Source organism: Panthera uncia (genome assembly GCF_023721935.1).
Source record: "Panthera uncia isolate 11264 chromosome B3 unlocalized genomic scaffold, Puncia_PCG_1.0 HiC_scaffold_1, whole genome shotgun sequence".
Lineage (NCBI taxonomy): Eukaryota > Metazoa > Chordata > Mammalia > Carnivora > Felidae > Panthera > Panthera uncia.
In genome coordinates, this window is record NW_026057582.1 from 12,209,822 (window position 1) to 12,231,788 (window position 21,967).

Consider the following 21,967-nt stretch of genomic DNA (forward strand, 5'->3'; position numbering starts at 1 on the left):
AAATACACTAGGCGCTTCAGGTCAACTCCACACCGGTTGGTTCACCTGGACGACGCGTGAGGATTAGATTAAATCGCATAAAGTGCTTTGAACAATGAACTGAATCGTAGTGTGAAATTATTACCAGCCCAAGGTGAGGTGGCAGACAGGAACTTGGGTCCACGGCATTTGTCTCAGCAGACTGGTCAGGTCCCAGGGCTTGCTTTCCATCCAGTTGGGCCCTTTTCCTTTCTCCTGTCTTCCTCCACTAAACTGCTGCTACGTCCTCCAATTTGGAATCCGATATTTGGCTCCTCTACGGCAAAGAGGCGGTAGTTTTGAGGGTCGGGATCACAGAGGGGCGGGCCCAAGGAGCATCACCGTTCACCTACTGGAACTTTTAAAAGGGAGGCAGACGGGGAGGTGGCGCGGCGGGACGCAAGAGGTCGTGTTCTTACGGTCTAAACTCAACACTAAGTTTCCTCCTGTGACCTCCGGGCTCGCGCCCCATCTGCACGCGAGACCGACGCCAGCACGTGAGGGGGGGCGGGCTCCGCTCTTCTGCCACAGGCCGGGGCGGGGCCTCTGGCGGCACCTGGGCGGCTGGAACTCCGCGTGGCCGAAGGGCTGCACCTGCCCGGGGCCGGCGGTCTCGGGATCTGGCTCGGCTGTGCCCCTAGTGTGCGGTGGGCCGGGGACGACCCTCGGAAGCAGGGCGCCCGAGTCTCCGGCACGCCTCCCGGGTAGGCACGGGGGCGCCAGCGCCCGCGCGCTCTGGCCCGCGCTGGGAGTTCGGGCCCGCCGCAGGCGCACGCGCGCAGGGAGACGCCACGTGCTGGGGCCCGGAGCGCGGAGGCTGCTGCGCTCAGCGTGGGTGCGTGGCTGCGGCCCCACGTGGGGGCAGCCCCGCCTACCGCGCGGACGCCCCCTCCCCCCGCACACGTGCGGGCCTTCGCCCCCTCCCTGCTCCCAGCGCAGCAGCGCCAGCGTCCGGGATCCCGGCTCCGGCACCGCGAGGCGGCGCCCCGGCTGCCAGGGGCTGCTGAGGGGCGGGGCTGCCGCCCGCATTGTTCCTCCCCGAGTGGCGGGCCCTCCCCTTCCCCCAGCCCCGGGCGGGGCGCGGGGCCGCCGTAGCCGCGGAACGTGGGCTCGCGCCCCGCCTTTGTCTCCCGGGCGCGAGCCGCCGCAGCCCCGCGCCCGCCGATTGCTGCCAGAGCCGCTTTGTGCCGCGGCGCGGGGGACCGGGGCGTGGAGCCGGCGGGCACAGCCTCAGCATGGACGTGACCGTCTCGGAGCTCATGGAGCTCTTCCTGCAGAGCCCGCTGGTGACCTGGGTGAGTGCTCCCAACTAGCTCCTTGCCTTATTGTCGGTGCACCGGCGGTAGCGGTACGTTCTCTCTTCCCGGGGTACGGGGTAGCTTCCGGAACGCGAGGGACTCAGTAAGTGCTCCTGGCCAGGGTCGGGGTCTGAGCCCCGGGGTCCGGAGGCATTTCCAACTTGGGAGCCGTTGCGCCTGTTCCGACCGGGGTCTGAGCGGGTACACCTGTTCCCACTCGGGCGCTGGGCTGTGTCCCTGGAGTGGACAAGGTCTGAGTAGTCACCTGGGCCACCCATGGCTTGATCACTCGAGTAAAGGACCCACTCTCCAAAAATATCCTCGTGTAGTTTCTGAATCCCTGAGGCCGGGTGGATGGCGGTGGGGATTGGGGGTTTCCGAGTGAGAACGTTTACAGGCTGGGGTCGGCGCAGTCCTTTCCAGTAGATTTGAGACGTGAGAAATTTATTGAAAACTCCCTTTTGGGTTTTTTTTTTTTTTTTTCCTTCCCCCTCCGCCCTGGAACGCTGGAGAAAAGCGGGGAGGAAGTTTTCCTCCTCTCTGGCTTCTGTTGCCTGGCACGAGGAGCGGGTAGAGGCCCTAGAAAAGGGTGGGCTTGGTGCCTGCTGAAGGGTGAGTGGGTGTGGGTGACCCCCTTTTCCTACACCGTCCCTGCTCGCCTTTACCCGAGAGAGCTTTAGACTGTGCGCTTGGGGGTGACTTTTCCTGCCTTTCTCTTTACGCCCCTTTCCCGGCAGGTGAAAACTTTTGGCTCATTTGGAAGCGGCAACCAGGACAACCTGACAATGTACATGGATTTAGCGGATGGCATCTTTTTGAACCAAATCATGTTGCAAATGTAAGTTATCTACAAGGAGAAAGGAAAAATTGATGCTTCAGAACGTTTAAGGTTGTAGAAATGGAACATGAAGTTGAAACAGGAGGGTTCTTTGCAGGCAGGGTCCCTGGTATTGCAGTATAGTATGAAGGTGACTTCTTTCCCTTGGGGATATGGAGAATTCCAGGACAGCAGGTTGGCAGCTTGTTTGGCAAATTTGAAATTGAACGACTATCATCCTCTTGGTCTAGATAGCACAATTGACTTCAAACTCAGATGCTTGAGGTTTGAACTCTGAAATAAAAAAAAAACAAAACCCTTTTTGGGGGCAAGGAACTGTAACGGAGAGTCTGGTTACAGGAAGTGTCTAGGGTGGACCCAGAGCATCTGTGACGGACTATAAAGTTCCACTGTAGGTTGGGATGCCTGTGTTTCTGAGCTTTCCATTTCATCTTGTTTTCAGTTGCCCCGAAGCAAGTGCAATTGGTTAAGGCCTTTCCCCTGTATTGGATTTGAAGTCACTGTGTTAAGAGAGGCCCTGGGAGTCTCAGTGCTGTGGTACTGTTTGTCTTGAAGCACTCGCAGCTTAAACAGGGTCTTGGTGGAAGTTACACTTGTTAGCATATATGTCTGACCACATCCTTTCCTGTTGCTGAATTCTGCAGAGCCTGTTTGATTGACAGCCTGCCACTCGTAGGTGTTGGCTCTCCACTGCGTTCTGTTTTTAACCCAGAAAGTGCAGAGAACACATTGGAACTGAGTGTCAGTATGATTCACAAGCGCTGGAAGCAAAATAAAACATTCTAATGTTCTGTGTGGATCGGCCCCTTGTGCTCACCTACTCACCTGCAACTAAGCAAGTTGTCATACTTGAACATGAAGCCATTAGCTAATGAGAATCAGCTTTGCGGCCCACACAGGAGGAGCACTTAGCTTGGGCATATTCAGAAAGTGGTTTAAATAGATCTACCTAAAAAGGCCTGTTTTTTAAAATTCCCTGGCAACACTCCTTCTTTTAGTAAGTCATTGGGTGTCATGTTGTGTGAGAGACACTTGAGTTTGCCTGTTTCTTAATCTTACCAATCTTGTGTTTGGTTAGATTCTAAAAAGACAAATCTGTTGCCACTTCGGCAGCTCTTGTCTGAGAACATTGATGAAAACGAGTTTTCCTGGGGTTGTCAAGCATCATATTTAAGTTCTGGCAACTCTACCCCCATTTTGGTGGACCCCGAAAGTTACTGGATTCCATTGGTCCGGTGACCAGTGTGTCCTTACCCAAGCCCAAGACTGTTTAATTAAAAACAGCAGTATCCCCAGCCTTTTCATTCAGTTTTTACACCCAGGCGGAGGGGAGAACAAAAGCCCTGGGACTGTTTCTCTTTCTTCCCTGACCTTTGGAATTCCTGAAGCGTTTACCACTTGCTTGTAAATCAGGAGAGCCTGTTGGACCATTCCTTTGAGAAATGCCAGCTCATCACTTGTTCACACTTGGCCCTGTGGCTAAATTCAGTTTGAAGGGCTTCTCCACTTCCCTTGACAATTTTACATGGTCTCTCCTCTGTGATATGCGGAGATAATCATTCTAGAAATGGGAGCTGATAAGTCCTGGCAGCTCTTATGGCCTCAAGCAGTGTTTCTGGTGCCTTCTGGTCAGGGTCAGGAACAGAGGAAAGGACACCAGGAAGCTGTTTGGATGGCTTTCTGAACAAGGAAATCAAGGAGTGAATGGCTTCAGCAGCACACCGTTTACAGAATGACCCTGTTCCAGGTGATAGCAATCAGAACGTTGTTTGCACCTGGAGGTGGGTGGGGATCGTCTGGAAAGGAAACACAGGTGAACTTTTAGGGACGGTAATACTGATGTGTACATTGATCAGGACGTTGATCATGAAATGAAGGACATTTCATTTTTCAGAACTCATCAAGCTGTAACTTACGATCTGTGCATTTCGCTCTATGTAATTACCTCAACTGAAAAAAAAAAAAAAGTGTTCCAGCCCTAGTGTTGACAGCCTAGGTAGCCAGCCAGGGTTTGAACCCTAGGTTAGCTTACACTCGCCAAGTGAGGCTGGGCACATACCGCTCAACACTTCAGTTTGCTCATCTGTAGAATGGGAAGTAAATTGCCTCCTTTAAGCGATGGTTGTGAGGATTAAAAGGGATGATGTGTTAGCGATTAGCACAGTGCTTGCCACTTAACAGGTATTAATATCAATTATATATGTGCCATCTTAATCCAGAACGGATTTGAGGTGCCCCTTAGGAGTTTTTCCAGTATACCTTCTTCTACGTTGTTAGTCTCCTAGATTACTGCGTAGCTCTTAGCCTTGGTCCTCTCTCAGCAAGCGCTAGGGCACAGCTGGATGCTGGGACCCGAGTCCAAGCCCCATATTTGACACTGTCTGTAAGCCTTGGTGTTCACTTGTGCCAAATGGAGAAATGTCAGGCTATCTAGCAGGTAAGTGATAAGGCGATTCTGCCTTATCTCCTATGCTGATAGCTCCAACTGTGTGCTACTTGCCTATTTTGGTAAATTCTCCCCAAGTTGGTAGGACCTGGGAAAATTGTAGAGAGCAGTGTGCTCAGTGGGTTGCTGGAGCTCAGATAAGAGGCATGTTACCTAACACTTCAGAGCCATATGGATGCCGGCGGGGGTCACGTGGCTGCACCTAGGCTTTGTCTCCGGCAACTGAAGAAGGCCACAGTAGTAGTCTCTTGGCCCTGGCCTCACGGTGACATCAGTGCCTGGAAGCAGGAAAGCCCTGTGGGCTCAGCTTTCAGGGGAGGCCCAGGTCTAGGAGAATTCTTGAGTGAAAGGCATTGAGTGGCTTGGAACAAGATGCACGGGGCACCCTGCTGAATAGTGCCTCTATAAATGCAGTCTTTCTGGGTGATCTGCTGGTACCCAAGGGAAAACAAGATTTCTGATTCACTTTGGACACGTTTCTCGCTGTCTCGTAGCAAAAGTATTTAAGCACTTGTCTGCCTGATGTTTTCAGGGACCAAGTTCACGTTCCCTTCTCTGCCACTTACTAGTTCAGCCACCTTGGGCAAATTACTTACATTCTCTAAGCCTCAACTTCGCTATCAGTAATAAGGGGATTGTATTTTATAAACTTGGGAGGATTGAATAAGATGATGTGTATAGAAAATGCCCAAGAAACATCCATCATTGTTGGGAGTGAGACCTGGGCCACGTTCGTGCGTGCACCCCTGTGCCTGCTCCGGCGTGCATCTGTACTTCTGAGAGCAGACACCTTCTGATTTGAGGCTGTGGCTGTTGAGTGCAGTTGGGAACTTGGGATTGGGACTGAGAGCCTGTGCCCTTGCAAGGCCTGTGGGAAGTCCAGCACTATTTGCTTTATTCAGACTCCCTTCTTTACCCCTGGTGCTCACTGCAAAATTCAGGATCTTTTTCAGGGGTTAGAAACCTCCTCAGGCCTAAGTTTCTAAAAGGCATTTGAAGGATAATTTTTTTTCCCCTAGTGTGCTGGAAGAGGAGTTCTATTCCTATTCGGTATCTGTGAAAGCTGAGGACATAAGGGCAAATATTTGTTGTTGAATGAGTTTGTGTTGGCAGGAAAGTGTTGGCGCAAAAATTTTTACTTGTGAACTTAAGTGATTTCCTTTTTTGGCTACAGAGTATGACGTGGGGGCTTTGAGTCCTTAAAAATAACACCAAGGGGGCACCTCAGTCAGTTAAGCATCTGACTCTTTAGCTCAGTTATGATCTCACGGTTTCTGGGTTTAAGCCCTGGGTCAGGCTCTGCATTGACAGTGCAGAACCTGCTTGGGATTCTCTCTCTCCCTCTCTGTCTCTGTGCCTCACTCACTTGCTTGCTGTCTCTCAAGTTGAAAAAAAATATATTTAATTACACCAAAAGTTTACATTCGTTGCAGGAGAATAAGAAATGGTGAGCAAAATAAAATTACCTATAATTTTGCCACAAAGAGGTAGCAATGCTAATCTGTGTCTTCTGAATGTCTATAGTAAATAGGTATATGTTCCTTAATGTATTTTTATGCAAACTTGGGCTCATGCTGTTGTTTTTTTAACATCCTTTTTTTAAACCTGTGATATATTGTGGACATCTGTTCTGTGTCAATACATTTCTTGACTCAGGTTTAAATTTTGGAAGCCTTTGGAATATAACCAAAGTTGGGGGCTGGCTTTCAAAAAGGAGGGGGGCAAGATTGCTATAAACCTAAATCATAACTCTTTAAAATTCTAGGGCAAGTTGATTTCCTTTTTCCTAGTTAGAAGTTTTTATGAGAAGGAGGCCCTGGGGGCCCCACACTTTGGACTTGGAACTCTCTGAGATGGGACACACTACCAGATGTTTGCACTCCCAGTGCCTCTCTCCTGCCCTCTGACATCTTGATATTGTGGAAAGAAGATCTTGTTGTTAATGATGGCTTTTGGGGATGTGCAGTTGGTGCAATGGTTATATGATGTCCTCTTTCTGGGATCTAGGACCAAGTGTGGCCAGTGCGACCTGGCCTTCACAGAATGACAGTCTCGGTTGGAAGGATCCTACAGTCATTTTGCAGATGAGCACCCTGGGGCCCAGAGAACCTTGGCCAGTCCTGCACCCTGGACTGGAGTCTGTGTCTTCTGACCCATTTCCTGCAGCATAGAAAGGTGGAGGTTACTCAGTGCTGGGAGAGTGAGGATGAGCCTTACTTAACCCTAGTTGACTTTTGTTTCCAGTTGTTTCTCTACCCTGAGAGCCTCAGTTAGAAGATGGGAGTACTAATGATGGTGATAATGAGTCTAATTACTCATATGGTAAGCATCGAATGAGGCTCTTTTGTAGTGTTGTTTCTCTTAGCTGAACTGGGAGAACAAAAGCCGAGATGGTCAGAGGCTTCCCTGCTGTTATCTGAGGGGCACCCAGGTCCCCACCGCCCCCGCATCCCTTGTGCGTTGTGCCTTTGCTCACGCAGTGAATGTGTGTTCCACCACGCGTGCCGAGGCCCTCTGACTCAAAGCTGGGACCGCAGTAGCAAAACAGAAAAAGTCCTGCGTGTTCTCTAAGTTCAGATTTAAGAAGTACTTTAGTCACATTATGAACTTGTTTCTCATCTCTTGAGATACCTAAGCAAAGGAGAAGTGAGCCTTTGAGATAAATTATTTGTAATGTCAGGTATACTTCTGTAGCTAACAATGCCTTTGTGGTTTAAGTTCTGAATGCCGCCTCTATTCCTAAATTAATTTCCACTGAACTGTTAACCTTTGTTTTCTCAGTAATGAATGGCTCCAAGAGAAACCTAACGTGCAAATGGCTTGGCCAGGCTCCATTACCCTGTGGGGAAAATAAGACATGTTGTCACATGACAGTTGAAAAGAGATTCCCTGGTTGACCCAAGGTACCCATGTGATTATTTTAGGGGATACAGGGTGTTCAAACAAAATCCATGGCTGACAACATGTAATGCGTAAAGGGGTTTGCGTACACATGAAACAGGGTAGGGACTCATGGTGTATATGTCAAATGTTTAACGGCTGAATTCCAAACAGCTCATGTTATTAAGAAAAAATTATACTTCCAATGACATTTGAAAAGATTTCTATTTGTAAATTTTTTTTGGTCAGTTTTGTGTTAGTTGGCTTTGGGATGAGTCGAGTGGCATTGAGGTTGATTTCCTTAACTCTCCCCCCCCCCCCCAACCCCCATTCCTGTGCTCCTGTCTCCTTGTGGGCCGATTACTGAGGAAGAGGCTGACTCTGCCTTCACACCACCCCGGGGAGGTTCAGCACCCTTATCACGGAGCCAGGATGACAGATGATGAAGCCCTGAAAACAGCCCTCATTTCAGTTAGCTCTCTTTGTGGAGGATGGGACAGGCACCTGGGAGGGAGGGCTTTGTTGTGGAAAGCATCGCGTGCTACCTGGGGAGGCGGAAGCTGAATTTCTTTTCCTGACTCTGTTCTCTTCACATAAGAAACATTTTTGAAAAATGTTCTGGACGTAGATGAGAGGAATGATAAATCACTTGATTCAGATTTCTAGTTTCATCGCAGCTGGACCTGACTTTTGCCTGAGATTGGAAAATAAATGACGCTTTGGGGGTTTCCCACATGAATTATTTATATCTCTGCTCTTAGCCTTTCTCATAGGGTATATGTACGTCATGCCCTGTCACAGACTCGGGTTTTTCGGGGGTAGAGTTGTGTCCCTGAAATGTCAATCACTGGCAGGACCAGCCTAGACCAATCTGGTTGACGGGGTGGGGGAGGGGGAGATGGAACTTTAATAATTTTGATTTATTGTCAGAAAACAACATTTCTTTCCTTTCCTTTCTTGGTATTTAGTATATTTTGGTCTGTTCAGACTTGAACATTTTATTTTTTTTGTTTAAGTCTGTTTATTTTGAGAGACAGAGACAGCGTGGGGGGCGGGTAGAGAGAGAGGGAATCCCAAGCAGGCTCCCCACTGTCAATGCAGAGCCTGACACAGGGCTGGAAGTCATGAAACCGTGAGATCATGACCTGAGCCAAAGCCGAGAGTTGGACACTTAACTGACTGAACCACCCAGGCGCCCCTTAACCTTTTTAATCTTGAAATCTTGGGATGGGTTATTGGTTTTTATACAGTATAACCTTTTGGGTCTGCACTGGCATTTGGTGGTGGATTATGGGTGTTGCCAGCAGTAGGGATGGAAATAGCATTGACTCCAGCCGGGGGATGGGGAAGCAGGGAGGTGATGCCCGCCCCCCCGCCCCCAAGGTCTGGGACTTGGCAGTAGCAGAATAAGGAGAAATAGCATTGACTCCGGGCCTGTGATGGGCTAGGTGCTGCGAGATGGGGAAGCAGGGAGGTGATGGGGCGCCCCCGCCCAAGATCCGGGGATTGGCAGTAGCAGAATAAGGATTTGACTCAATCCACAGTCATAGCTGCATAGTAACCGAGGCTGGAGGGGAGGACGGGAGGTTCACTCTTGCCTGGGAATGGGGGTGCGTGGCAGATGATGCGATACGCAGTTTCCATTCTCCTCTTCCTTCTCTAGTGACCCCAGACCAACAAATCAGCGCATCAACAAGCACGTTAACAACGATGTGAACCTCCGCATTCAGAACTTGACCATCTTGGTGAGAAACATTAAGACCTACTACCAGGTAAGGGCCAGGAACTCTGTCCCCCCAGGGTTCTGCTGTGCATCTGGCAGTCTCGTCACTCAGGCGGTTTCCCCACAGGAAGCTGAGAGGAAATGGTGTTCATGGTTAGGCATCTACTCGCTAACGCTTGGTGTGTTTTCACTTTTGTATTTTTTGGGGGTGTCATGAGAAGGGTCTGATGTTGGATTACTTTGTCTGGTGAACGTCCTTTGAGCTGTGTGCCCAGCATCGTATGTGGTGTGGTGGGGGTTCCCAGAGATGGCCCTCCATTCATAGCCGCAGCCTCAAGCATGCAGCTGAACGGAGACTGGCTCCGGGGGGCGGGGCGGGGGCACCCTGACGTGGTGTCACCCACAGCTCAGTGAGTGTTTGTTCAGGAGCAACTGCAAGGGTCGGGGTGGGGGGGGACCACAGAAGGGTTATGCTTGAGCCCCCAGCTTGCAGACAGGGATTCATGGTGTGGAGTGTCCGTTTGTTAGGGTCTCCCTGTATCTGGCAGATAGGTGATGGGTTGGGCAAGGGGGCCTGCCGGGGAAGGCCTGTTAAAATCCCCATCCCAGCCTTGGGAAGGTCAGGTGAGAGTCTTTGATATTGCTTGTAAATGGATTTAAACTGTGTGTCTCAGAACCCTGGTTTTCCAACTTCATAGCAGTGAAACAAGAATTCTTCCCTCTGTGCATTTTTCCTGAAGCCCCAAGTGAAGCCCTAGTGACTCTGATTGACTTGACGGGTCCTAGTGGTCTCTACTCAGCTCCCCTCTCTCCCTCTGGGGATCTCTGTGGGTTCCCAGGACCCCAGGGAACACCATTTGAGAACGACTGCTCAAGAACAAATCTTTTCCAGAATTCATGCTGGGGCTTCCCTGATTGCTTGGGCAGACTCTGCCTCTGAGACCTGTTCCTAGCATCCACTTTCTAGACTGTAACTCCGTCTTGGTGCTGGGGTTCAGGGGCATCTTTAGAGTGGAGAGATCCCTGCAGACATGAGGTAGGCTCCCTCTCTGTCCTGTGTGGTGCAGTGGTTGCTGGCTCTGAGGTGAGCTGAGGCCTCATGCAGGGCCAGCTCCTGCTGAGGGCTGTGGTGGCTGCAGGGGCCCTTCTTCTGACTCAGTACAAATTTGGGAACAGATGGGAGAGGGAGGGAGTGGACTGTGTCCGGGGTTTTCCGAGATGATTGTTTCCACCCTCTCATTGAGATCGGGGTGTGTGAGAGAAGGCTTCGGTGCTAGGACACTTTCCCTGAGCAGCCAATTCCACAAGCCACCTGAGCTCATTCCATGGACCAGCACCTTGGACTCTCTGAGCAGCTTCTGGGAGACTTAGGTCCAGCCCTGCCCTATTAGTCCCAGGTAGATGCCAGCTGTGCTGAGGAGAGGGCCTGAGCCAGCTGGATCTGTGGGGTGAAGTGGGTTTGTTTCCTCATCTGAGGGGTGCCACACTCGGGGCCGGGCATGCTGCAGGCAGGCAGGAAATACTCAGCGAGTGTTCCCCTGGAGACGGCCACAGGCAGGGGAAGTTGGGTAAAGGTGATTGGCCTGCCAGTGAACTTGAGTCTGGGCGTGGAAGGGGCTGTTCAGCATGTACTCAGGGCTTGATCCCTGTCTGCAGGTGCCTTCAATGGTGTGTGCTAAGTGCCAGAAGTGGATGGTGCAGATAGTTGGGAGAGACAAGATCTCTAACCCATGCTGCAGGGTTGGAGAGGGGGAAGGCTTCTTGGAGGAGGGGGCACCTGAGTGGAGTCTTGGTAGGTGATTGAGTTTCCAAGTTTGGAAGGTCATGGGAAAGAGAGAAAGGGGAGGGGTGTAGAGGTAGAGGAAGACATGGAGGCACGAGACAGGTCTGTCCTCGATCTGTCAGGGTCCACATTTTCTGCAGCTGCTCAAATGAAGGTTTGTTTCACTAAGGTTTAGATGAATCAGAACTGGAGAGGATATGAACAGAAGAGATCCCGAAATTCAGAACCGGTGTGCAAGGCTGGCCAGGACTAACAGCCCTGTCGATAAGTTGACAGGTGTGTCTCAGGCCCGAGGTATGGCAGGGAGGTGGTACCCTCTCCCTGGTTGGTGGCAGTGATGAAGCTCTCAAGTGGAGGTGATGGCCGTGCAGGGGCTGTCCTCTGCTCTTGCTGGTCCAGGAGGTCACATGCTGATGGTGAGCAGTGGCTCCTGACAGTCCAACCAAAGGGAGTTTGATGCTTATTTGAGACAGTGTCCGTTTGGAGGCGGATTGCTGCTCTGTGTCAAGTTCCAGAAGGTGAGAAACTGGGAGGAAAAGATGTCTAGTCCGTGCTCAGGGCCCAGGAAGTCTCAGAGGTAGAAGGGAGGACCCTGCATCCTTGTTCTGCTTCTGCACTGTTAACCCTTCGAGGGCAATGCTGGTGTGCATTAGCAGCCCAGTCCAGAGTGAATATTTGCTGAAGGCACTTGCTCAAGGCCTCAGAGCCACAGTCCTGCTTACGTGGAGAAGACTAGCAGGCCATTTGCTCCCTGGGCTGGCACACGTTAGATGTGGGCAGTTGTGTATATTTTTTCCTTCCGACTTATTGTAAAATTAAGCTCTAGTTCTGTAAGTAATATGTGCTCTTTGTAAACAACTTGGAAAATAAGTAGCAAGAAGAAAAGAACACCCACAATCCCACCACCTAAAGACAATCCCTGTTAACGTTTTTACTGTTTCCTTCCAGTGTTTGCATGAATAGTTTTTGTTTTACATGGTTGTGGTCATGCCATATATACAATTGCATATCCTGCCTTTTTTCCTTCCACCTGACATTCAAGTGTAGACATAATTGGTCATTATTATAAAAGGTCACTCAAGAAAAGTTTCCAAGAGAAGTACTGCCCGAGTCCCTTTGTGAAAGTGGCCTGGCAGGTTGTGAGGGCTCAGGATGAAGCAAGACAAATGTCATTCCTTATTGTTACAAGGGTGGCCTAGAAGGGTGAGAGGCTGCCCCCAAGGGAGTGGGACTCCCACTTGGCTGTGGCTTTTCAGTAGACTTGAGACATTGAGTCTTGCCTGTGGCTTTTCTGAGACATTGAGGTCACAGAAGCCAGCCTTGAGTGTTGTTTGCCAAGCAGTGGTTCTGCCTTTGGCGGTCCCCTTCTTTTCAGAGGCACCATGGGACAGGGACAGTTAGAAAAGATGGGGACCTCTCTTGAATAGCGTGGGCTTCTGTCACAAGGAAACTCAAGTTTTGGCTCTGAAAACCTTCGGAGACAACGATCCTTGACCTTTTGCTGGGGCAGAACATAGACGGTGGGTAAAAATAAGCATGGCCAGTCTCAGTCTGACCATTGGTGTGTCAGCCAGATCTCAGGCTGCCTTCTGACCTGCCGCTTGGACTTCTCTGCTGTTGGGGCCTAGATTCTGCATTTTAGAAGTTCTCCAGCTGTTAGTCTTGCCATCCTTCCAGCAGAATTGGGAATCACTGGGCTTTCTCAAAGTGTGGTCCCCAGGCCAATGGCATTGACATGGCCTAGGAACTTAGTAGAAGTGGGGATCCTCAGGCCCTTCTGCAGACCTCCCCAGCCCCACAGTCTGTCTTAACAAGCCCTCCAGGTGATTCTGATGCACATTCTCACGGGAACCAAGGGTTAGAGCGTTTCTAGTGATGTCCAGAAGAGGCATCTTCAGCCAGGTGTCCCCAGGTGACTCCTGTCCATCACGTACAGAGGCACATCTCATGTGTCCTGGGACAGTGAGGCAGAGAAGAGAGTGCCTGGTTCAGTCTCTGGCTTTTGCAGAAGAAAAGGCTAGCAGTCCAAGGTGGAGGTACCTGCTCCAGGATGAGTCTCCGCAGACAGGACATGTGCTGAGTCTTGGAGGAAAGGCAAGCTTAGACCCGAACTGCACGCTGCTTCCGGCCACCTGGCTGGCCAGCTTTGAGCCCGGCATCATGTGATGCTTGTTTCAGTGCTCAAGCCCTTCTTCATCTGAGTCTTTTTTAAGTTAAAGTTTGGATTTATAGAATGGTTCTTTTTTATATTCAGATTCTTGAGTGTTTATGTTAAATGCATGTTCATTTGATAGTGGAGCCAGTAGGAAAATATGGCTAGTATAAGCAGAAATCCCTGGTGCAGCAGTGGCTGTGTGTTTGTTCTTTGGGTTTGTACGTGAGTGTCCCATTGCCATTGCCTGCCCTGGATACCTGCACCCTTGTTCTGCCTCTTGACAGTCAGGGCCTACTTGTCATGTGAAGTTTCTGAGGCTTTTTTTGGCTTTATGCTGCTGGGAAGCATTTCAAACAGAGGCTTGGATAAATTCACTGTGTGTTGATCTTTGTTGTCAGGTACACATACAGATCTCTGTCCTGAAATCGGGACCCTCAGGTGGATGTAGGGACCCACCTGCAGAACTTACCCTGAAATGAGAAATTTGCGGAGTTTCTTTGAGCTTCTCACCTTAACTGATCATGTGCCGGAATAGTCTGCGTTCCCTCTCTGGGCCGCCTGAGTTCTCATCTGTCAAGAAGTGGATGGACCCTCATGGGCCTCAGATTCCACAGTCACGCAGTGGCCGGAGACATCTGACAGGTCACCTCAAGGAAGCTCTGTTTTAGGAGTTCCTCGAACTTGGCTCTTCTGAGCTCTCGTCTCTCACCATGCTCAGAAGACCAGAACCAACCCAGAATATTGTTCTTTATCTCAGAAGAAAAGCAGAGTAAAGAATCTGGGGTTGCCTTTTATCTTTTGTAGTCTCTTTCCTTTATTGCCTTGAAAAACAAAAGTAGTACAGATGGTCATAATGCACCCTTGTGTCTCTGTTAAAAATAAATGTGAACGTGTGAGTATTGTTCATATCTGCTTTAGGTTCCCCGCCCCCCCTACATTTCTCTGATAGAAGTCCCTAGGATGCCTCTAGTGAGTCCAGTTCTCCTTCCCTCCCTCCCTGGAGACGACCCCATTGTTAATTTGGTGGGTGTCCATTTCATGGCTTTACACTCTTATGTGTATATATGTTTATGTGTATGTTTGCATATATGTTGTTTTTTGTGGTACCTTTAGATAAAACTTCATGTACCGTCTGTACCTTTTCCCCACTCAGCCAGTTTTTGCTATCTGTCTGTTTCCTGTAGTGGTTGTATTTGATAAGCATGGGCTGGCTAGTTAAAATTAGAAGTATCTCTAGAAGTGTGTTCCCTCAGTTGGAGAAAGGAAAGACTTTTATCAAAAGTAAGAATAGAAGGAAATGTACGTTTGATAATCATTGGTGGGAACATAGTAAACTTCATAGGTCCCTCTCGAGAATTCATGTGGTCTGTAGCGTTTAGTGTTTAGTTCAAGCAAAGCCTCCTTAGGTGGGTGTGACCTGCTTTGATGGATAGGGACAGTGCTCAGGGGAGCTTAGGGTCCACACAGGCCTTTTCTACAGTACCAGTACTGGCAGAATTTGCTTTGTGAAAAATACATTGTATCAGATTTGCGGGGGAGTACTTATCTTCTCCACTTTTGATTTTATAGAGGGGGGCTGTGAGGCTTCACAGGAGACGGAGGGGGGATATTCTTTTAAAAAAAATTTTTTTTTCTTTTTTTACATTTATTTATTTTTGAGAGACAGCACAAGTGGGGGAGGGGAAGAGAGCGAAGGAGACACAGAATCTCAAGCAGGCCCCAGGCTCTGAGCTGTCAGCATAGAGCCCCATGCGGGGCCTGAACTCGTGAACCGTGAGATCATGACCCGAGCTGAAGTTGGGCGCTTAACTGACTGAGCCACCCAGGCGCTCTGGAGGGGGGATGTTCTTGATTTCGTAGTTTATATTTACGTTTTGAAGACGTTAAAAGTAACATTTTTTATTATAAAAATTTCTGATCGCAGATGGGGAGAAATCAGGAAAAGTAGGTTCACCCATGATCATGCCACTTAGAGCTGCTGTGGTTAACGTTTTGGTGTTTGTGCCTTCCATCTCTGCGTCTGTGTGTACATGGGTTTCACAGTGTGGATTATATCCTCTATGCTATTTGTAACCTTTCTTTTCACTTACTGTGCAGTGAGCATTTTCCCACGTCACTAAATGTTCTTTCATTACATGAATTTTAATGTCTACATGGCACTTGATGGCTCCACCATTGTCGCTGGTACGGAGTTATTTCTGTCTCAGAATTATAAACAATACAACCATGAACATACTGGGTACTTGAGCCTTTCAACAAATGTTTTCATTTCCTTGGGATAAATTCGTGGTATGGAATTGCTGGGTCAGAGGGCATGAATACTTTGAGGACTCCGGTTGCTCACTGCCAGAATTGCCTTGTTTTTCTGGCCGGATTGCCCGTTGGCGCCCTTTGCGTATTAAGATGTGCAGGGTTTCATATCGCTGCTGAATGAATAATGAAGATTTCTGTGTCTCTGCCATGTGGATGAAGGTCTGAGATTTTTACTGTGTGCCTGGGCACGTTTCCTTGTGTTGGAGTATTAGTGGATGCTGGTCTGGAATCTCCAGCAGGACAGCCTTCCGGCAATTGTGGTGTGGTGACCGAATGTGGTCGTGAGCTGTGCGGTGCAGCCCCAGGCCTGGGAGGGCTTCATTAGAGAGGCCCCTGTGTCCTGTCCCCAGTCAGGGGTAGGAGCTCTTTTTCTGTTAATGGGCTTGACCCGGGAGCTTGCCTACTTCCCTGTTACTATTCGAGGTCAGTTTAAAGTGCAAGAGGGAACCTTCCAGGCTGTGTTGGGAAGTGAGCCTGAGAGGGGCGGTGGTCTGCACGGACCCCTCCTTTCCTCTTTCCTTCATCTCACTTCCTGTCCCTCATTGTCTCTAGTGCAGTGATGAAATGTGGGCTGAGGAAGCCCTGGGGGCCCAGAGGGGAGGGTGTCACTCGCCAGGGGTTGCCTGGTTCCTTTCTCTTTCTTGTTGTTAAAGCCTTTCTCCAGACCTGAGGTGCCCACCTCCAGTGGGCGGAAGAGAGGCCACAGGGCACAGGAGGGAGTTCCCCAGCCTGGGGGAGCTTTCTGTAGGGCGTGACACTTGTCCTGAGTCTTGGAGGATTGGCAGGGAGCTAGGCTGGCTGAAAATGGGGTGCGTGGAAGGGGGTGTCCTGGGAGAGGAAAAGCACCTGCAAAGCTGTGGAGACATAAGACAGTCTGAGGACTGATTGAATCACTTCAAGGTGGCTAGAGGTTGGGTGTCTTTGCGGGTGGTGATGGGGGGAGCCTGGAAAGATGAGGAGGTTTCAGGGAAGTGGATGCCATGCTAATGAATTTGAACTTCATCCTAAAGGACTTGGGAATCTTTGGAGAGTTTTTAAAAGGGAAAGTTTAAAAAAGGCAATGCTGGCACCAGCATGAAGAACAGATTGGTGTCAGAGGGAGTGGGGAGTCAGGGCAGATCATGGGGGTCTGGACCAAGGCAGGGGCGAGGGGACGAATTCTGAGAGACTCCGTGGGGTGTTGCCCATATGGGGCTATGGATAGCAGCGTGCTTGGTGCCCCACCTGGAGCGAGCTTCTGAGGGGAGGGCAAAATACATTACCAGACCCAGGACCACTGAGAGCTGCAGCAGATCTGACCCTCACTCCCACCAGGGTCCTGGGGTTCAGGACCCGCCCGATGGGGTGGCCGTGACTCTGAGTCAGCTGGAGGGGGGCAGCTTTCAGGGCCACTAGAATTCTGTTTTTCTACACTAAACAGAAGGTATTTACTCCTGACCTGTGACCCTTCCTGTCCTGCTGACCAGGGTGGGGCAGATGGGGCTGAAGACCCAGGGTCATGTGCTTTGCAGTCCCAAATCTACCAAGAGGCAGGTTTTGTTTCCGCAAAATGGGAGACTAAGTGTCAGTTGAACTTGATTTATTTGTTTTTTTCTCCTTTTTTGTTTTAGAAGAAATGCTGTTGAGGCATATGAAATAGCAAGCAGGAACTTCGAGACTTAGTTTTTACCCCCGTCAGAAGGCTAGAAGAAGATAACCGTGCTTCCTATGAGCCAGGCCCTGGCATAGTGGGGAGGAAATTGCTGTCCCCATTTTACAGATTAGAGAAGGGAGGCTCAGCAAATAAGATATGGAAACAGCCCTGAAGAGCTGCAGGGTTTCTTGGTCGTTGGTTGCTTGGTGAAATGCCTTTTTTTTTTTTTTTTTAATTTTTTTTTTAACGTTTATTTATTTTTCAGACAGAGAGAGACACAGCATGAACGGGGGAGGGGCAGAGAGAGAGGGAAACACAGAATCTGAAGCAGGCTCCAGGCTCTGAGCCATCAGCCCAGAGCCCGACGCGGGGCTTGAACCCACGGACCGCGAGATTGTGACCTGAGCCGAAGTCGGACGCTTAACCGACTGAGCCACCCAGGCGCCCCTGAAATGCCTTTCTAAGAAGCCTTCTGTAGTCCATTGTGTAGGGAGATAGCTTGCTGTAGGTAGAGAGTCTGTTTTATAAAGGTTGGCAGGGCCACCAGGATCTGCACTGACACCAGAGTGAGGTGGATCCTGAGCTCAGAAGCTTTGCGTGGTGGGCCAGGCTGGGAGCGCTGCTTCCTGAGGCTCTCCCGTGTTGAAAACTAGATTTCACACCAGCCTGGAGCCCCAGAGGAAGGGACTGGATTGCTTCAGGCACCTTGTGAGGCCAGCAGTTCCGGGGTTGGGCGGTGGGTGGGATGGAGGGAACAGCTGGCCTCAGACTTCATCCTGCACCCCCAGAGCAGCAGGAAGCAGAGAATCGGGGTTAATTGCAGAGGGTGGGGAGGGGTGAAAGGTGGGTCTGATGTAATTAGTGGAGCTGGAATTTGGCCAGGCCATGGAGGCTGAAGGCGAGGAGGGGAGAGAGAGAGACACACACACACACACACACAAAGACAGAGGAGGCGGGGGAGTATGTGTATAGACACCATCCTTTCTGGTCTGCGTGGGCTCCCCCTCCTGGCCTTGAGTCCAGACCTTGAACTGTTGGGGCTTTGCCTCCTGTCCCTGAGCTGCCACACCTTCCCTCCCAGGTGCTGAGGGTGCCACCCAAGGCCCCTTGGGCTGCCAGCTGGCTTTGGACTGTTCACAGCATGGAGCCCAAAAACCTGGTACAGCATTGGCCCAAGGGACCCACTCAAACCTCTGCTTCTGTGAATCCGAACTTTGTCCCGGCTCCTCTCCTTCTGAACGGCCCTTCTTTCCTGAATCCTGTTTCTGATACATGTTCTCTCGCCATGAATTTCCTTCTCCACTTTTAGCTCAAGTTTTCTCATAGCCAGTGGCCATTCGTTTAAGAAGGGTCTTTTTGTGAGCCCTTCTCCGAAGGTCTGGGCACAGAATGGAGCGGGGGGTGGAAGCTTGGCTGGGGGCGGGGGGGGGGGGTCACCCCACCACCGGGCAGGTGGTCTGAATTTGTGCTTCCAGCAGAATATTGGCTAAGCCAGGCCGCGAAGCTCTCCGATGCCGAGGATGGGCCATGCTGCTTGTAGGTGGAGCGAGTTGGCGTCCTTTTCAGTTAGCTCTTGTTGCTCACACATTCAGAGCGGAGCCGGGAGTGTTGAGGATCCAGCACTGCTGGGTGAATGAAGGTGGTAGAAACAACTTTCGTAGTGCACTAGGCACCAGAGACGTAGGAAGCGGTTAGAGGCACCGATGCCCTTTGTGACGAAAAGGAGGGAAGTGGATTTCTCAAGGTTTGAGAAAAAAAGAAGGGTCTCTCCCTTGCCTTGGGTTTTGGTGTTTGGTGCCGAGATCAGCATGTGGGACGTTACAACTCCTTTGTCAGGAGGAGTCCCTGAAGAACTTGCCCGGGCAGGCTTCGCCCCTCCGTAAAGCCGCCCGCGTGGCTCACGTCCAGGGCTAATAGCAGTTTTCCTTATTCAGCCTTTCTTTCTGGAAAGGCAGAGTTTTTCTCCTACTTGGCCACAGATTCAGGGCCTTGGTCCTTAATCTTAAGATAGAATTGCAGTCGTTTTTCTGGTATTGAGGAGGAAGACCAAGGAGGATGAGGAAGTGCTCTTAAATCGGTGGGTTCAGCAAGGTTGATGGAGGTGTTGAAGAGGCCCCCAGTTCTGAGTTTGTTGGTGGTATGTTGATGGAAGGTGGAGGTTTTGGAAGGGCTGTGCCAGCTACACCCTGCAAGGTTTCCACTGGCTTGGGATTTAGGTTTCTCAAGAGGTTAAAGGGGGGAGGGAGGTGTTCGAAGTATAGGGCCATGCTCTGACCCTATACTGATGGGGCAAACGCAGCTTCGGGGGGATCGGGGGAGCCTCCCATTGCTTCTGTCCACCTAGAAAAGGAGGCAAAACTGAAAAGAACAAGCCCTTCACTCAGGGTCTCAGAATCGCAATTCAGGGAGCACCAAACATGACCGAGTAACCAGAGAGTGGGGTTACTGTGTGGGGAAAGTAAGGGGTTTTTATGAGAAAGGAGAAAAGGGGGTGATTACATGATGCCGATAGGGAAAAGGAGAGAAAAAGCCTGCTAACGTAGGCCTGACGGGTTGAGCTGCTTCTGATGACTTATCTCATTGATTATTTTATTGAAGCTACCAAACACAACCGTCCCTGATGTGTATTAATTAATTTTACTGTCCTCATATGATACAACTGCAGGTTGCTCTGTTGAAAGTTTACGAGCAACTGCTAGTAAAACTGTTGCCACTTCTGGCCCAGTTCAAGAGTTCGTATCAGTTGGAAAGGAAAATGGAGCTTGAAAGCAGGGTGTCCAGAAACGTCGTACGGTGGCACACTTCCGTTGGCTGGGAGGGGGTAGTCGGGTTTGCTTTCTCAGCTGGGGGCAGGATGTTAGCCACTGGCCCGTGGAATGGATGAGCGAGCTCTGTGGGGCGAAGGCCAGGAAGGTGAAGCCAGAGGGGGAAGAACCAGATGGAAGCTGGGGGGCCGGGGGCAGAAATAAGGGCAAACTCCACTGCTTTGTCAGGTTGGGTCATGTTATTCTTTCAAGGGTCTAGAAACTTGTGTGTCCCTGTTCCTACCGATGTGACTTAGGCTGGATCATTGAACCTCCCCTGTAAAGTGTGGGTAATACCATATTGCAGGTTGTCATGAGGCTCAGGTGAAATAGTGCCAAGTTTCTTGAGTCTGTGAATGCTCATGGCAGTGGCTCCTCTCCCAGGCTGACCTGGCATTTGGTCAGTATGAAGGGGCCAAACACAGCACAAAAAGGAACTGTAAGCCTCTGTCTGCAGAGGCGCGGGATCCTGCAAGCTCACCGCTCAGATTGGTGACCTCGGGCAGCTTCATCTCTGAGAGTGTTTATCTGAAAACGAGGATATGAATAGCGCCTGCCTCAGAGACTATGAGGAGGGTTGAATGAGGGCCTTGTGCAGGTTCCCTGCCAGCCGTGAGGATAAGATGCGCACTGGTGGAGCAGAGGGTATCGTGGGCAGGTCTGCCCCTCTGGGTGTGCTTCGTTGATTTCTTAGTGGGTGGCTTATGGACGGGCCCTTCCAAGAGGTTCACTGTGATTGGTTTGGGTTAGTCCAATGAGCATGCACGTATGTGCTTGATTTGCCGTACATATTTTTCTCCTATATGAGCTTTTTAAAAAGTTTACTGTGTGCTCATGGTGTGGAGTGTCTTAGGCCTATTACACATATTATCTCATGATTTTATCTGCCACCAGCAGTGAAACACCTTAAAAGTAGGCACTACATCTTTGTGTCTCACCCCATCAGCATGGAAACATTTCAGCGTGTGTTAGAGACAAGATACGAAACAACAGAACAGACAACGACTCACTCTGGAGTGAGTCTGGAGTAAGTAAATTCAGAAAGTAAGTCCTGGCATTCAGGGAGTTCATTACTGTGCTGGGCTTGGACCCAGGATCCTATCTCTAGGCGAAAATAGTCCTACAGAGTTCCCTGACCTGTTGCTTCTTTCTAGACTAATTGGAAGACAGGTCCGTGTGTGTGTACATATATGTGCATATATGTACATTTAATGTTAATTTTTGAGAGAGAGCAAGGGAGCACAAGCAGGGGAGGGGCAGAGGGAGAGAGAGACACAGAATCCGAGGGAGAGGCTCGAGGGGCTCAAACTCACGAACTGAACCATGAGATCATGACCTGAGCCAAAGTCAGAGGAGCTTAACCACTGAGTCACCCAGATGCCCCAGGGCCTTGCTTTTTTCATTCTGTGTGTCCCTTGAGTGCCTGACACACATCAGGGACTGGGGACCTGACTGTTGAGGAGGTCACTGGGGGCAAATGAGATCGAAATGGGGTGGGGTGGCTGGAGCCTTTGAATCCCACTCTTAGAGGGGACCCCCGCTGCTTTCACACCAACCTGCAAGCTTTCATGTGGTGTTTGCTTTGTTGATGGAGATGCCATCTGTCAGGTACTAGGGAGGCCCAGTCCCTGGGGGGTGGAAATTACATTGATTGTTTTCAACTTTGTCTAGCCAGCTTGGCTCCCCTGAGGTTAGTAATGTTTAGGCTTAATGGCTTTAAAACTTTAAAAATGAATGCCTTCTTTCCAAACCACAGCAACCAAACAGGCTTTTCCTCCTGCTCTTGTAACCAGTCAGAACAGTTTACTTTCCTTTAAAATGTGGAATTGTGGCTGCTTAAAGTATCAAACTCTGGGGGTGCCTGGGTGGCTCAGTTAGGCATCTGACTTCAGCTCAGGTCGTGATCTCACAGCTCTTAAGTTCAAGTCCTGCCTTGAGCTCTGTGCTGACAGCTCAGAGCCTGAAGCCTGTTTCAGATTCTGTGTCTCCCTCTCTCTCTGCCCCTCCCCTGCTCCTGCTTTGTCTTTGTCTCTCTGTCAAGAATAAACAGTAAAAAAAAAATTTTACAAAAAGTAT

The 21,967-nt window shown here is 50.2% G+C and overlaps 1 protein-coding gene across 2 annotated transcripts in view; it reads left to right on the forward strand.

The window, feature by feature from the left end:
* Window positions 1–1,098: 1,098 nt before the first annotated feature.
* The window catches only part of CCDC88C (coiled-coil domain containing 88C), a 129,218-nt gene continuing 108,349 nt past the window's right edge, over window positions 1,099–21,967 (forward strand). Inside the window, exons 1-3 of one of the 2 annotated variants that reach the window (XM_049612305.1) lie at window positions 1,099–1,313; window positions 2,054–2,154; window positions 9,144–9,252. In XM_049612305.1, the coding sequence (XP_049468262.1) occupies window positions 1,254–1,313; window positions 2,054–2,154; window positions 9,144–9,252 (270 nt within the window). In that variant the 5' untranslated portion in view covers window positions 1,099–1,253. Of the gene's footprint in view, window positions 1,314–2,053; window positions 2,155–7,265; window positions 7,504–9,143; window positions 9,253–21,967 lie in introns of those variants that run through there. The other variant, XM_049612308.1, reaches the window with a different exon arrangement.